This window comes from Rhinolophus ferrumequinum, chromosome 13 (assembly GCF_004115265.2).
Source record: "Rhinolophus ferrumequinum isolate MPI-CBG mRhiFer1 chromosome 13, mRhiFer1_v1.p, whole genome shotgun sequence".
In the NCBI taxonomy this organism is placed as follows: Eukaryota; Metazoa; Chordata; class Mammalia; order Chiroptera; family Rhinolophidae; genus Rhinolophus; species Rhinolophus ferrumequinum.
Genome location: NC_046296.1, coordinates 13485231 through 13503269, shown reverse-complemented (window position 1 = coordinate 13503269; position 18039 = coordinate 13485231). Strand labels below are relative to the sequence as shown.

The 18039-nt window shown below is 35.7% G+C and overlaps 1 protein-coding gene across 7 annotated transcripts in view; it reads left to right on the top strand.

Moving 5' to 3' along the window:
* Window positions 1-18039, top strand: part of CTNNA2 (catenin alpha 2) — a 1256663-nt gene that overhangs the window by 237905 nt on the left and 1000719 nt on the right. For 2 of the 7 annotated variants that reach the window (XM_033125180.1, XM_033125185.1), the window contains exon 2: window positions 13436-13511. The exons of the other annotated variants lie outside the window; for them this stretch is intronic. In XM_033125180.1, the coding sequence (XP_032981071.1) occupies window positions 13442-13511 (70 nt within the window). In that variant the 5' untranslated portion in view covers window positions 13436-13441. The remainder of the gene's footprint in view (window positions 1-13435; window positions 13512-18039) is intronic. 7 annotated transcript variants of the gene reach the window in all.

Sequence of the window (18039 nt, the reverse complement as noted above, 5' to 3'; positions counted from 1 at the left end):
GTAATCAGAATATGTAGGAGTTTAGTAAATTTAATGAATATCAGGACAGTTTTTTATGCATATTTCACCACTTAAAAAATATAAGTAGTATGTTTTAAAATTTTTCTAATTCCATTTCAACCACTTATAAATGCTCTGTTTTTCTTTTTTGGGCAATATTTTCATAGACTTAGGTTTACATTACCAAATGAACTGTCTGAACAAACCTGGCTGTTTTAGGTTGTATAATTGAGGAAAGTTGTATTCACTTTAAGTTTATTTTGTATTTTAAAAATGATACTAAAACTCTGATATCTGATTTTACTATTTAGTCACATATTCATATTTTTCCATTAAAATATATTTGTGAAACTTGGATAAAATATTTGTAAGGGTGCATTAAAAAAATAAAAATGAAAACAAAACATGAAATCTGAAAAAGACAAAGAAATGGTTATTATGGGTTTGATATCCTCTCAATGATCATTAAGATTTTGCTTTTTTACTTTGAAATGTGAAATCAAATTGTCGTTCCAATAACCAAGCATTATTGTACCTTTCTTTTTGAGGATATTGATATGCAAATTTTAGTGTTGTTTTCTTAATTGAATATTTATTGTTTGTAAAGGTAAAGGAGGCATTGTTAGCTGGCTAGTTATGAAATCATCAATGGGAAATAAACATTTTTCACTCATTTCGTATTTTGATTTCCTTGTTTTGACCATTTTCAACCAGCCAACTTGTTTTCAATAATATAACTGCTTCCATCGTTGGACCTTTTTAAATGCATTGGTTTTATACTTGACTAACAAATGAACAAATCACTTTATTGATGACCATATATGAAAATGTGATTTTATAATGGAAATGATTTAGTAAGCTACACAATATTGCAGAACAATCTGGAAATAGCATACTGTGTCTATGTATTTTACCAGGTCCACTCTATATCTTTGTCATGAAATCAAAATTTCATTAACATCAGTTTGGAAATATTACAGAATACAAAATGATTGCTTAATTTAAATTCCTTCTATAAAAATATTACAGCAGAAAAAGGCAACTCTGATTCTTTAACCAGGACAGAGTTGGACAGAACTAGTCAGGAAGATCCAGGCTTAGGACCTTTTCTACAGATGAGGTAGTAGTTGCAATACAGCAGTTAAATCACAGGTGAAGTCCAGAAGAGTTAGTCCATGACCTCTTGATTTTACGAGACATAGCACACAGTGACTTTCTTGGCATGAGACCTTATATAGATGAGTTTTGTTTTGTAAGTAACGCAGTTGAAACCAACTTTTTTTTCTTTTTTCTTTCTTTCTTTTTTTTTTTACTACAGGGAATGGGTCAAAGTTGAATTCAGTAGTTCTATTAAGTGGGATGATTTCTGGGATTAGAAAATAACTGTACTAGTTCCTATGTTGGATGCTAGTACATAGAGGGCTTCTGTGGCATAGAAGATATACACAAGTTCATGTGGCTTTGTTGATACGTGGTTTTTGGTAGCTCAGGGACATAGCTAGACTAGGTTTCAGTGACTTGGTAGGAATGCATATAGCTTCGGAGCTATTTCATATTGACACTAAGAGGATGGATTTTTTCATAGGGCCTAGGATGGTGATAGGGCACTTCTTACGTTTTGTGAATCACACAAGGAAAATGCTTAGCAAATACGCGGAGTCCAAGATGCCTTACGGATACATATTTCCTTGGCATCCATTGCTTAAGTTCTGGGTGGATTCCTAAGCTCAAATAGCCAGACTTTGGAATAGAAAGCAAGCAGCTGGCAATCATAATACTCCTTTTGTAGGACATCAAGCTTGCTCTGCAGGAAGGAACCTACTATTCTTAAATTGGACATATGGTCATTGTTCTATTTTATTATAACCTAGGAGTAGTGACAGGCTAGGGCTATCAAGAAGGAAGGTAAAACGGAAGAGAGTGAACCTTTGTTGAGTGCATACTTTTGAATGTTTGCTTTAGATAACAGTATGTCACAATCCTCTCAATCCTAGGAGACTAGTAATATTATGTGTCCAGATGAATATTATAGGGTCTTGTATACAACAGTGTAACTAAGTTTCCATACTTTCTTGTTTAAAGTGTATAATGTCAGTATTAATCTCACAGGCCAGGTAGATTCAGCCAGGTTTTTTTCTAGTTCCAAATATCTATATGATATTTAAACTGAGCTTCACAGAAGAGCACTGCTGCAGGGATAGCATATTAGCCTCCATACCCATTCTCTCATTCTTTTTTTAGTAATAGGACCCCTGAACTGGACATAGGATAATATAGTATGTCCCTGCCTCCCTTGCAGCTAGATGTAGTCATTGACTAAGTTATGTTCAATAAAATGTGAACTGAGTGATGTGTGCAAATTCCAGGTCCTGTGCCTAGACAAAAGAGGCACATCTGCACTCCCCCTTCTCTACTATCCACAGGCTGGGTTGAGTTATGGGAAGGGGATCTAAAGCCCAAGATGGAGGCTGCCTTTTGAAGATACCAGAGCAATAAGATAGAAGGAGCATGTGTCAATGACATGGAATAAACATATCAAGTATCAAGTATGACTACTTACATACCAAATGTTACATGAAAGAGAAAAACTTTGTTTAATCCCTTGCTCTGTTGGCTTTTGTCATGAGCTCGTATACTAACTACATTGAACATCTTAAATATCAAATATTAAATAAACATTAAAGTGATAAAATGGTGAAAATAACACTTTTGTACAGTTGGGGAATATCTTTTTCATTTAAAAAATAATACTAAAAATAGTTTATCAGAAGTGAGTCCATAAATCCACTAGGGGTCAGGGATCTACTAACTCCTGATTCTGGCAAAGGGAGAAAACGTGTGGTTGGAAGTGAACTAAAAATTCATGAGATTACATAAGTACTGAAACAGGTTTAAATTAGGCCAGGGCAATAATAATATTAATTAATAATGAATTAAATAGTAATTATAAAGCACTTAATATGTGTTAGACACTATTCTAAGCTCTTTACATATTTACTCATTTAATACAACAAACCTGTGGGGTAAATATTGCTGTTATTCTTATTTAAGGAAGGAGGATGTGTGTAGTTCAGGCACAGAGAAGCTGAGTGACATGTCCAAGATCAGACAGCTAGTTGGGGAAGAAGATGGGTTTTATCCTGGGCAGTCAAGCTCAAGTCTCTTCTCTTAACTATGTGTATTTATGTAGATAAAGGACTAACTTGAGAAGCGCGGGCAGTTTATGCGGTGTTGTGTTTGTCACATGAGCACAACTATTATAATTAAATGGACAGGTACATGCTCCCATTTAAATGAGACCTTTTCTTGTGCTGTCCAGTGTTTTCCCTAATTCCCAAATTATGGGAAATTGTTTTTAAATTCTCAGCAGCTTTTAAAACCATGTCTCAAAGAGTAGAACTCTAACTATGACCTACAACAGCTTAGAATTCATGGGAAATTTTCCTAGCAAATTGTATCCAGGCTTCTGTGATGATAAAATAGAGAAAATAACTATCCTTTTGAAAATATTTAAAATTTTATTCAAAGTATTATTACAATAGTTCTGAATAAACTATAGAAACTTCCTTATACTCCTTTTATCTACTACATTACTTCTGTTCATTTATATATAGATGCCCTTTCAGTTCTTGTCCTTATGCAAATATACTTAAAATATATTCTGGAGTTAGTGTAAATGTGTTTCCTTTGATTGCTTTACAATTCCCTGCTGTTAACTGAAGTGTGGTTTAAAGCAGACAAATATAACAGATTGAAACCTATTAAGTGTCCCAAAAAGGGAGCAGTCAAGTAATAATTGCATATTAACTCACTGGAATATTATTTACGAGCCTTTGTTGCAAGAACTATATACAATTTTTAGTCTTCTCAGCAACAACTCTCTCTACAGTAGCATTTTTTATTTATTTATCTTTCTGAAGAAGATAATGAAGCTTGGTCATTTCTTAACAACAACTTGCCTAGGTAATGGTTTCTTCTCAGATTTAAGCCTTAAGGCATGGTCAAGAATGCTTCTAGGCCAATTACTTTTGTAGGAATTTATGAAAGTTTAGAAAAAAAGAAAATCTGATGCATCTGTTTACTGAAATGTAGTATGTGTGTGTGTGTGTTTCTTCAGAACTACTTCTCTAGTGCACAGTAGGAACAATTACATGATTTAAAATATTTCTACATAGATGACATTTGCAGAGCTTCTCTCAGAAATGATTTCTTTGATGCAAAGTAAGGTTATTGCTCTTGATGACTAATTTTCCATATTCATTGTATTGTTTTAATAAGTATTTCTGCAATATGACTCTCCTGATACATATTAAGGTTAAAGCCATTAACAGAAGAAACATAAATTGAGAGTTCTGGCTGAATATAATTCCACATGGATTGCATTTATAGGTCTCTTTCAGTATACATTCTTTGATACTTGATAAGGTTCTTATGGATGAAGTCTTTCCAACATTTAAACGGTTCTTTGTATGAATTTTTTGATGCAATAAGTGCAGAACTCTGGCTGAAGAATTTTCCACAGCCATGGGCCTCATGATTTCTCTCCATCATAGGTTCTCTAATGTGAAAAAAGGGTGAAGGCTTCAACTAAAGTATTTTCCACAGTCTTTACTCTCATATGATTTTTATCCAACTGTGAATTTCATAATGCATCATGACTTGAGATCTCTGGCTCTAAGACTCCCCAACTTTGTTATATTTACAGGGACTCCCACTTACACGAGTACTCTGACAAGTAACGAGGTGGCTGCTCTGTCTGAAAGATTTTTAGTATTCAGGACTTGCATAAGGTTTCTTTCTGGTCCGAGTTATCTTATTTCCAATAAGCCGAGAGCCATGAAGAAAAGATCCTTTTCCACGCTGATGACATGTATACAGTTTGTCTCCATTACGAGTTCTCCGACGTGTGAAAAGAATATGAAAGAAGCAGTAAAGGGTTTTCAACATACTTCCAAATTCTTTACATTCGTAGGTTTCTCAGTAGTATGACTGAGAGTAGTATGAGTAGAATGACTAATGTAGTGAAAACTCCAGTTGCATAGTCTTTACATTTATAGTTTCTGTTTTTATTTCTACCAAGGCATGTACTAGGAATAAGAGAGTTATTACTCTCATTTGTAGAGTTTGTCTTCTGCTTGAGGTCTTGCAAATTGGTGGATATTCTTCTTCTTATGTTGTGGTATTATAGTTGACATATAACATTATATTGGTTTCAGGTATGCAAGGTAATTATTGAATACTTGTATACACTGTGAAATGATCACCACAGTAAGTCTGGTTGCTGTCTGTCCTCATACAAAGTTACATTTCTTTTTTCTTATGATGAGAATATGAGGATTTCCTCTCTTGGTAGCCTTCAAGTATGCACTACCATATTTTTATTACAATCACCATGCTGTATATTACATTTCTATGGCTTATTATTTTATAATTAGAACTTTGTACCCCTTGACCCCTTTCACCATTTCTTCCACCCTCCAACCTTCCTTCCCTGTAGTAACCATCAGTCTGTTCTCTGTATCTCTGCGTTTTGTTTTGTTTGTTTTGTTTTTTTACATTCCACATGTAAGTGAGATGATACGGTATTTGTCTTTCTCTCACTGACTTATTTCACTTAGCATTGTGCCCTCAATGTCTATCTGTGGTAAGATTACATTCTTTTTATGGCTGTGTAGTGTTTCAGTGTGTGTGTACCACATGTTTATCTATTAATCATCAGTAAACAATTACATTGTTTCCATATCTTGGCTATTGTAAATGATGCTTCAATGAACATAAAGGTTTGAGTTAGGATTTTCATTTTCTTCAGATACATAGCTAGTAGTGGAATTGCTCCATCATATGGTAGTTCTATTTTTCATTTTTTGAGGAACCTCCGTACTGTTTTTCATAGTGGCTGTAGCATTTTATATCCCCACCAGTAGTGAGTGAGGGTCACATTTTGTCCACATCCTCACCAACACTTGTTATTTCCTGTCTTTTTGATATTAGCCGTTCTAGCAGGTGTAGAGTGGTATATCATTGTGGGTTTTATTTGCATTTCCCTTATGGTTAGGGAGGTTGAGCATTCATGCACCTGCTGGCCATCTGTATGTTTTTTTTGGAAAAATACCTATTTGCATCCTCTGCCAATTTTGAAATTGGATTATTATGTTGCTATTGAATTGCACAAGTTTTTTTTTATACAGTTTGGATATTAAACCCTATCAGATATATAACTTGTAAATATTTTCTCCCATTCTGTAGATTGTGCTTTCATTTTGTTGATGGTTTTCTTTGCTCTGCAGAAGCTTTTTAGTTTGGTGGACTCCCATTTTCTTATTTTTGATTTTGTTGCCTTTGCCTTTGGAATCAGATCCAAAGAAATCATCGCCAAGACCAATGTCAAGGAGGTTACTGCCTATGTTTTCTTCTAAGAGTTTTGTTTCAGGTTTTATATTCAAGTCTTTAATCCATTCTGAGTTAATTTTTTGTGTGTATTGTGTAAGATAGTAATCTAGTTTCATTCTTTTATATGTGGCTGTCCAGTTTTCCCAACACCATTTATTGAAGAGACTGTCCTTTACCCGTTGTTTCTTCTTACCTACTTTGTTGTAAGAATAACTGGACAGTTAATAACTCGGCTTTTATTCCCTCCTGTTTCTTGATGGTGATTTCTTGCTTAAGTGGAGGGACCTGGGAATGGAACACTCCCTGCTGTTGCAGGTTCAGATTGGCTTTGCTTGTCCTTACAGTGCGTTCCCTTCTTGACCTGACTTGCATGTGGCATTAGCCAGCTGCTGCATCCTTCTCTATGTCACCACCCAACCCCCAATTCCAGTGCTTCCAACCTGAGTAGGAATGACTTTTAAAGAAGAGATGTCCATTCTGATGTGGTACTATAAAGGTTATGTGTCTACTGGTCATGCAAAATATACTAATATTTCAGAACTCAACCTGCTTCTAATTACCCATCCAAAAACCAAGTAAGACGAAATTGTGTCCTGATGATTTCACCTTCTCCTTTCTATATCTCAGTTTACTTATTAGAAACAGTAGAATATTGTAGCATAGGACTTAGAAACCTGATTTGGCCAGCAGAGTGTTTTTTTGTTTAAATAACAGAATTTAAATGCCCTCTGGAAGAGATTTGTTATTCAGTCCTGTGCTTCCCATAGTACTGTGTTACTTGGCACATGGGTTAGGGCGGTATTCACCAATGTGGAATATGCTGCCTCTAGAACCAGCATATTCTTTCGCATCTTGTCTGATTAATTTAAGGTTACTGACTTCGGAGACAAATACCATGTTTTTCAGAACGGTTCAGATCCCTTCATACTTTCATAGAATAGAAGACAAGAGAGTTAATATAGCCCTAGAGCAAGACCTGTATGTCTACTCTTTTCCTTGTCATACGAATATGAATGATTTCTGAATGTACTCCCTAAAAGAGTTGGAAAAGAATCCCTTCACCAGCTCCATGACGGCGTACTTGAGGCTGTGTTAATTTGTTCTAATAAAAATACCACATCTGACACTGCAGCTGCAATTGAGGTTACGTCTTGGTTGAGTTTGTAGTCGTTTATGGTCATCTTTCAGGACCCTGATGGGTATTGTAGAGACCAGAATGGTGAATTAAATGAAGATATGATGGGGACCACTACCCCCGGATCCTTTAGAACCTTAAGAGTGAAACTAATTCCTGCTATCCACCCTGTTAGCAGATATTGTTTTTGATATGCTATATGGAAAGAGCAAAGAGGGCAGTATCCAAGACTTCTACTTGACCTCCCGTTCTCTAATAGCTTTACATGGAAGCTACTGAGCCAAACTGGGATTTCTGTTATTTATATGTATTCTTGTTTCAATGATACCTTCAGAGACCAGTAAAATGACCACTGCTAGATCCATAGACTCAATGGGTCAGATTGGCTGGAACTTCATTTATTACCTGATTCCCATATATCTTCACTCTAACGGAGAGAGGCCATAATGATTGTTTGGGTCCCTAGATATCAATGTCAATTCACACTCTGTGTCTAACAGTTCTCAGACTGTGTGGTTTCTATACCCTTTCTATACTGTATGGTTACCTACCTTTCTAAATACCTCATCATCAGCTGAGCCCCTTGGGAGCTCTGAAGCTGGAATAGTTGCTCAGAGTTGTTCTATATGAGGTAAAGGGACCACGTCTTTGGACTCTAAGATAACGATTCATTGGATGCAGTCTTCCCCTAGGGAGAAGGCATGACTTTGGCAAGGCATCTTCCTTCAGTTACAGGCAATTTCCAGAGAGGGACTCAGATGTAAGTCCTCAATAGACACCTCTCCTGGTATCTGGAGAAAGGAGTATTTTGCTCCTGAAAAGGGCATCTAGGCAGCACACCACAGCATTCACTCCAAAACTGGAGCCGAATTGTGATAGCAGAATGTTATGATATATTAATAAAGAAAAATTTAGATGAGAAAATCAAATATGAAAATGTTCAAACATTGCCCTTGTAGTATCACCATAACATCATTGAACACAACATTCTTTCATTCATTCATTCATTCACCTACTCTTTATACCAAATATCATACATTGTGAGGAAGGTTTGAGATCCTAACATTATTTGGATCCTCACTGTATTCCAGGAACTCTGCAAACACAGTCCTTACAGCGTGAACAAAGTGAGGCATATTCATTTCAACTGATTTACCCAAGTCAACTAGCCTTTAAGTGAGAGGAACAATTGAATCCACCTCTGCCTCCAAAGACTGCTGTGCCCTTCCTCCTAAACTTAAATGCCTTTGTAGAGAACATTAACCACAGGTTCACTGCCTAAAATGCAGATAAATGGAGAATATTGGATCTGCGATAATGTGATTATTTAATCCAATGAGGGACATTTAAATGAATAGAAATAATTATTACTTCAGGAAATGAGAGAACTTTGCAACTTGCTCTTACAGCTGTACCTATTTTAATATTTTATACTATTTGTCAATACATGCATGTATCGGCAAATAGATTTTGGTTGTTGAAATGGTTATACTTGAATTTCTGTCTTATTCTTCAATGCATCCTACAGTTAATGTATAGCTTTTGCTACATTTAGCAAAAGTGGATGGAGAATTGCTTGTCATTCATATGCTGATTCTTCTTCATAACCATTAATGCCTGATTGTATATGAAACTTTGTTTGAGTGGCTGAGGATGTATGTTGGAAACAATATTAATAGACTCCTATATATTGAAGTGAAATGACATTTTGGCATCATTTGAAGAATAGCACTCAATATTAGTTTACATTAATTGGTGGGAATATGTCCTTAAAGATTGCTTAGGGGGAAAAGTGCATATGGAGATCCTTACCATTATGAGAGGGCATATGGTACATAATTTAAAATACGACTTTGTACACTGTACTGCAGAGAACCTGGCAGCACCTCAGGGTTAATTTGAGGTGTTATCTTTTAGTGGGACAGACACATTTAATTATTAAGGTGGTTTTGCCATGCCCATTGCCAGAAAATGGATATTTCAAGTAGCCTAGCCATTCTGAATCCAACTTGCTTTCAATTGTCAGGATTCCTATATGAAGGCCTCTCTATAAAAGGTAAAAAATAGGTCATTAGGAAAGGAGACTAAAGTCACGTCATACAGACCATCAGATTGCGCTAGATGCTGTATTTATCTAGTTAATTCTCGTCTCCAAACAGCCCCACAAAAATTGTTCTTATTTCATAATCGAGGCAAATGATAATTCTTCCATGGTCTTAGTTTTCTCATTCTTTTTTTTTTTCTTTTCTTTGTGGCTTTCCCTTGTGCTATCCAGAAGAGGCATGCAACAGAAATCCAGTGAGCCAAATGGATATTAAACTTATTGATATTCAGTATGAGGGTGTTATAAAGACCATTTAAAAATCATATAATTTCATTTTCTCATTTCAGAGATAAACACCAAAGAGCTCTGGAGAGGCTGAGGCCAATATCACCAGCTGGTTAGTAGTTGTGTATAGGGCACTTTTTGCCTTAGCTCCCATTCTTTGAGAGTCCTATTTTGGCATGCAAATTAGACTGCCAGCAACACTTCTTTAAGCTATGTAGATGACCAAAAAACTTTTCCTCTGTCTTTTATTCTTTTTTTTTTTTTTGGAAAATTTGCTTTTCCCTTTTTTCAAAAACGAAATGTGAGAACTGTTGTATAAAGGCATACACTGGAGTATAGGGTAGATGAGAAAATACACAGCAGTCTGCACTCTGGGCCTTTCCTTCAAGTGTGTCCCTGTGGTATTGAGTGCTGGGAGGGAAAGGTGAAAGTGAAATTGGCATCCTGCTCAGCAATAAATGAGAGTTTTACTTCAAAAGTTCCCATTCATGTTGTAACTTTCAATAATTAATATAGGTTTATTACTAATTTAACAGTGGCAATCGGCCATCTCATTTAAGAAATTACTTGTTTTAGCATTTCAGCTGCTCTTTTTTAATTTGAATTGTGTCTGGATATATAATTTTATTCTCATACTATCAAAAATATACATATTTTTATGTAAGAAACAAGTTTATGTCTATCCGTATTTTACATCATGGACCGGATTCTGGCTACAGCATTGACTTTCTTAGTTATGTGTCATTTCAACTTGGCAACAGTATTTCACATTAGGTTTGAAGGTCAACTAATATAATAATTACTCAGAAGATAAGATAAATGCTCATATTTCAAACACAGCTCATTGTGTTACCCATTGACCTTGACTAAATAGAGTTCATGGAGTACTAAAGACCGAGCTCAATAAGTAAGCAAATGTAAAAAATGAAAATTTTTTCATGGGCAGTTTTGAAAATTTAATTTTTCATTGAAATTTAAGAAATTCACTTGCTTTGATACCTTTTTGATTGTATGAATTGGTCTATCGCAATTTTTGCCACTGTCTCTTTTTCTGATTGTGAAAACACATTAACCTCAGTTTTCAAAGAGAGTAAGACTCTAGTCCTTGCTTATATCTTAATTTATTATTGCCTTATTTTTCTGATTAAGTTGTGCATTATATTTTGTATAAATGGAAGATTCTACTGACTATTAATAGAACAGGTGCTAGGCGTTATTTTTCTAATATTAATGATACTTGCTATCGCCCAAATGTTTGGGTATCCCCAAAATTTATACGTTGAAATCCTCATGCCCGAATTGATGGTGTTAGAAAGTAGGGCTTTTGGGGGTAATTAGATCATGACTGCAGAGCCCTCAGGAATAGAGATTAATGCCCTTATCAAAGAAGCTCCAGGGAGCTACTTGTACTGTCCATCATGTCCCCACAGATTGCTGACGTCTTCCACATAGGGAGACGTCTGCAGTCTGTGACTCGGAAGAGGGCCTTTATCAGAACCTGATCATGCTGGCGCCCTGATCTTGGCCTTCTAGCCTTCAGAACTGTGAGAAATAAAAATTTCTTGTTTATAAGTTATCCATTATGTGGTATTTTTGTTATACTCTGTTTCCCCAAAAATAAGACCTAGCCGGACAATCAGCTGTAATGTCTTTTGGAGCAAAAATTAATGTAAGACCTGGTCTTATTTTACTATAATATAAGACCCAGTCATATAGTATAATATGATATGATATGATATGATAGATGATATGATATGATATAATATAATATATATGAGGTCTTATATTAATTTTTGCTCCAAAAGATGCATTAGAGCTGATTGTCTGGCTAGGTCTTATTTTCAGGGAAACAGGGTAGCAGACTGAATGGACTAGGACAATAGGTTTATATTGAGCTCTCTTGATTCTCTCATTTAATGTGTCCTGATACCATTGACAAAGTTCCATACATTTGCTTAGAAACTGAGCAGGACTACTGGAGGCCATGGTTTAGGACCAGAGATACTCCTCCATGTAATTCTATCTGGTTCACAGGGGATTTGTAGTGACAACTGACCTCCCAGGTAGAATGCACCTCTGTGTGTATTGCCTCCACTAGCACTTTTATTCTTGGTTGCCATGCGTCTGAAAAGTAGAAGGCATGACTGATGTTTTGGTCTAGGGCGTCTTCGAACATACATGATAATGATGGTTTCTCATTGTGCTTGAATTGAAACGAGTTTATGATATATTCCTAGTTATATCACTGTGTACTAACTGGATATGTATGTGTTCTAAACGTGTCTAGTGCTTGAACCCACCTCTCTGAAATGCAGCCCTCATACCACCCTAGCTATTTGCCAATGTAAAGGAAGCCAAGTGTTGACCCCTGTTTTATTATTTGTAAAATAGTACAATGGAATGGGATTTGAAGCCAGGCAAACCTACCTTTAAATACTGACTCCCCTAATTATGTTAATTATGTAGCCTCTCTTTGAGTTTTAGTTTTTAAATCTAGAAACTGGATATATATATATACATATATATACATATATATATGTATATGTATGTATATGTATGTATATATATGTATGTAAGTATATATATATATATACTTTGTAGACTGTATATATTGTATATATGTGTGTGTATATATATATATATATATATATATGGTAGATTGGTTTTGAGGAGCAAATGATAAAGCAGTATTTGGAAATGTTTATTTTTATTGGAGGCAGTCAATAAAATATTCTTGACTTACCTAGTTTTAAGTATTAAAATAAAATCAGAAGGATCTCTGCGAGTCACCGAATTTACCTTTATTTTCTGGATAAGTATCCCTACATGGATGCAATCTGTCTGATTCTTCATGATACTTACAGTGGAAAACTCTGCAGCCTTTTTGGCAGACTATTCTAGAACCTAAGTTTCTGCTGCTGCTGAAATTTAAGCTCATTTTTTCCTTGCACTGTTCTGGGAGGATATAGAGACTATGTCACTTTCATGTTTATTATAGAGTAACACTTGATACATACATTTAAATAATGTCTGAGTTCTTCTTGAGTTTTCTGTTCTTTATAACCTAAAACCATTTCCTATAAGGAGATTTCAGGGCCTCAGATATGCCTCTTAATGTTGATGTGTGTGCTTATGTTCTTGCTGTGTATTGTCCTTGGTGATTATTAGGGAGAAACACTTTGTTTCAGAAACTGGGAACAGAGTGTGATGGGAGAGCTCTGTGTGGCCATTGAAGCCAGTACCCATGACAGACGCCTTGCAGGAGCTAGTAGCAATACACATTTGGAAATTAAATGTAATTCACTTTTCACGTTTCCTTAGTTTAAGAAAATGACTGATGTTTATAATTTGCCTGTTTACTTTTAAATTCATTGCCGTCCTAGCGGTCCCATTTACATTCTATTACCTAAAATTTGAACCTCTTACTCCCTGGGAATGAAAGACTCTTGGAAAATTGTGGTAAATTCTTGAGTTCTGGCTGTCTGTTTGCTTTCAGAATGGTGGCCTTGCTTATGGTGGCATGTTCCGTACGAACTAGGGTGACTATAAAGTCCATCATATCGTTTATTGTTTACTCCTAGGTTCATATGTACAGATTAACTGGCTTCTCTTCAGCTGTGTCTACCTCGGGATGGCTTCCTCAAATGGCGTCCACAGGTATTATTTTCTCAGAGTACTACTGTGGTGCTAAACCTAATTAAGTGAAAACTTGGAGTTCAGTAGAATTACCTGTTGAGCTGTGCATAGGGTCTTCCTGGTGAGGCTTGGGCTTGATTTTGTTTTGTTTTTAAATATGAAGCTTAGTTCAAATCATTGCATAGAATCTCCAGAATGTTTACACTTATATCTACACACATGCATAAACATTCACACAGAGACACTCCCACATTTCTGACTAGAATATAGTTATTAGCATATTTTAGTTCTGTATATGGTTTTCTCAAGAAATTTAGATAAATATTCTTGGTATGTTTAGATAGTTTCTTAGGCTAGTACAAGCTTAGTTCACAACTAAACATGCCTATAATTGTTGGTAACTCACCATTAAACATGACACTACCCTGCAGACCAATTCAGTCATTTAACAATGAAAAAAATGTCCCATTATGAACTATAACTTAAGCAGCTATAATTTTATACTGATAATGTCATCTTAGTGAACTTTTTGTCATCTGACAAAGCTCCCAAGAGGTACTAGAATTCAGGTTTTATGAAATCATTTGTTACCTATTTATGTGTTCATTAATGCAACATGTGTTTAGGGCTTACAGTAGGTGCTGGGAGGATTTAATGTAAGATCCATTATGAATCCAACCCTACAGGGGCTTGTGATATAATAGGAAAGGTAACAAATATAAGGTATCTGTTATATAGAATAGAAGACGTTCAGTTCCACATAGAGCTGTAGACATTCAGAGAAACAGGAAGAATTAATTTCCTGTTTGGGGATTCGGGCTAGTTAGGACAGAAAAGATGGCAAGCATTGGGACACGAGGGATAGTATGGGGAGCTGTTCTAAGTAGAGAGCAAACTATAAGCCAAAACTTGTATGCAGAAAGACTCAGAGTTTTTATGGAAACGGTGGGAACTGTTCATTTTGATTGGAGCTTGGGTAATGATTGTAGATAAGGATGAAGCCGGACAGCGGAGGCTTTGAATGACAAGCGAAGGAGAAAATTCGTCCCAATTGTAGATCCTTTTTTTTAATCATGTGAGAGGTATTGAGTAGATACCTATATTCTCATTCTATCATCTATCTATCTTTCTATCTGTCTGTCTATCTATCTTTAGAGTGTTACAGTTCCTCAGAAGTTTAATCCTTAATTTTCATATACTCAGCACTTATTATTGTAGATGCTGGAACAGATTTTGAGGAGTGAGTGTTGAATAATGAAGATTGGACTTTGCTCTGTAGAGGGCGGAGAGGTAGGGCATGTTTTAGGGTAGTGCTTAGGAAGATGAAATCGGATAAAATACATGGGTGTTATTGGGTAAGAAGTATTGAAAAGAGCTGATCTGGAATTACCATCAGAGGTTGTTTCCCTAATACGCCATTGATTTCTGCATCTGGCAGTTTAGGATCATTACCTGGAAACTTTTCAATCCGACTGCTTTCCAGGCCTTATTCTTTGGAGATTTTGATTTGGTAGATGAGGGGTGGTGCCAAGGATCTGGATGTTGATTGCAATGTTTTGCCGGGTCTGGGAACCACCGATGTAGGTGAGATATAATGAGGGACTGGCCTCCTCTCCCTGTGGAAATTGACGACAGGGGATGCACTCAGGAAATGTTACAGAGGTATGGTTGAGTAAACTTGGCAACACATTCTTTCCAAGGAGTAGGGAAGAATCAAAGCTGACACCAGGCTTTTAAACGTGAGGCTGAGAGAACAGGGATGTCTTCACTGAAGCTGTGGTATTTAATGGTTGTTGACAGAGATGAGAAATTGCACTTTGGTTATACTGAGGGGGTGGGCAGGAATAGGAGCGTATCCAACACCTCAGTCCCGCAAAGGAGTCCAAGGGTGCTTGGAAGGCCAGAACTGGGGATACAGAGTTTAGAGTTGATGATTATATCGTGTATAATAGTGATTATGATGATGATGAAAAAAATAAATAATTCTAATTATTATAAAAACTACCATTTATGTGGCAGACCACTGCAATATCTCAGATCATCCTTACAGAAACCCTGGGAGATCTCCAGTTTACAGAAAAAAAATTGGGAGTCTGAGAAGTTAGTTTACTTGTGATCAAAAACAAAACAAAACAAAAAGTAGTGAGTGTGTCATATGTTTGTTTTTTTCCTAGTATGCTTAGGTTATTATTAGTTTTTCATTTTTATTAAATGTATTGGGTTGACATTGGTTAGTAAAATTATATAGGTTTCAAGTGTACGTTTCTATAATACATTATCTATATATTGAGATTATCATGCTAAGTGAAATAAGTCAGACAGAAAAAGTCAAGAACCATATGATTTCACTTATACGTGGTATATATGTTTTGATGACTCCAGCGCCTGACTCACTACAGCGCCAAGAACACCTTTGTGCCTTGGGACCAAAATAGTGGATAAACATCAGCTACAGAATTTTTTACTTAGTTGAAAGAGAAAATTACAACTTGGAGAAAGTGTTGTTCTTTTTGTTTTGTTTTGTTTTTAAAAACAGCACTGAATGCTTTGGAGAAGTACTTTTTCAGAACTTGGGAAGATTGACTAGCTTTGGCAATTTGGAGGTCATTAGAAACCTTTGAGATTAGAATTTCAGTGAAATGGAGATGGGAGAAGACAGAGTACAAGGTATTAGAAGTTTGTCTTCAGAGACAATGAGATGTTGAATGTAGCTGCTGTATTGCAGTTCGGTGGTTTTATGGAAAGAAAGAAAAAGGGCCTGTCTGTGAGGGTTTCAGTGTGAACACGTCTACACACTTTTAAAATACAGAAATAGACTTGGAAGAATCTGGTTGTTACATAACTCTGAAAGTGTCATTGAAATTGGTGGGAAAAACAATTGAAGAATGTGGCAAATATGGATGGTTGGATGGATAATGATGTGACTTTGTCTCTGATAGTCTTTCTAGTATAAAGAAAAGATGACGGATACTGGAAAGGGCAAAAGGCAAATCTCTTAAGCCTCTCAATTCCAGAGAACAGAGTGTGAATGTGGTAGAAAAATAATAGTGAGCACGAAATCACCTGAAGAGCCACAGACAGAAGCTGAGTTGTGACTATATCCTAGAAGTGGAAGGAACTGGAAGGAAATGTTCAAAATGAGCTATTTTCCCAACCACAGAGCTAGTTGTTTGTGAAGAAGCATTCCAGATTTCATCTTGTATTTTGTTCCAAATTTTATCCTTTTAATATAACTTATTTCAGTTGTTCTGAAATATAATTAGTATGCCATAAAATTCACCCTTTTAACATGTACAGTAGAGTAGTTTTAAAATATTTACAAAGTTGTGAAACCATCACCACTTATTTCAGAACATTTTCCTAACTCTGAAAAAAGACCCTGTACTCATCAGCAGTCACTCTCCATTCCCCTCTTCAGCCAGCCCCACTCTGCATAGTGTTTCTACAGAGTTGCCTATTCTAGACATTTTACGTAAATTCAATCATCCAATATGTGACCTTTTGTATTTGGCTTCTTTTCCTTACCATACTGTTTTCAAGGTCCACCCATGTTGTAGCATTTATCAACACTTAATTTTTTATGGCTGAATGATATTCTAACATATAGATATATCATACTTTATCCATTCTTCAGTCGATGGACATTTGAGTTATTTCCACTTTTTGATTATTGTGAATAATGCTGCTATGAACATTAGTGTACAAGTTTTTTGCGACCATACGCTTTCATTTCTCTTGGGTATTTATTTACCTTGTAGTAGAATTTTGGTCAGATGGTGATTCTGTATCTTTTTTGAACAACTGCCAAACTATTTTCTAAAGCCAGCGTGCCATTTTACATTACTTCCACCACTGTCTGAAGGTTCCAATTTCTCCACGACCTTGCTAACTAACACCTGTTATTTTTCCATCTTTGTGACTACAGCCATCCTAGTGTGTATGAAGAGTTGCCTCACTGTGTTTTGATTGTATTTCCCTACTGACTAATGACGTTTAGCAAACTTTTCATCTACTTAGTAGCTCTTATATGTTTTCTTGGGGGAAATTTGTGTTCAAATCTTCTGCCCATTTTTAATTGAGCTATTTGTGTTTTTATTATTGAGTTATAGTTCTTTGTATATCCTTGTATTAGACCCTTATCAGCTATATGATTTGCAAATTTTTCCTTCCATTCTGTGGATTGTCTTTTCACTTTTTGATGATATCCTTTGAAGCACAAATGTTTTTAAGTTTGATGAAGTCAAATTTATCTATTTGTTATTTCTTTGCACGCCCTTTTGGTGTCATTTCTAAGAAACCATAGCCTGGTCCCAAATCACAAAGATTGACATCTATGTTATCTTCCAAGAGTTCCATAGTTTTAATTTTTATATCTAAATCTTTGATCCATTTTAATTAATTTTTATATTTGTTGTGAAATAGAGTCTGGCTACATTCTTTTACATGTGGATTTCCACTTGTTTCAGTACCATTTACTTCCAAACGTCAATTGACCACAAATGTAAGGGTTATTTCTGAACTCTCAATTCTATTTCATTAATCTGTATGT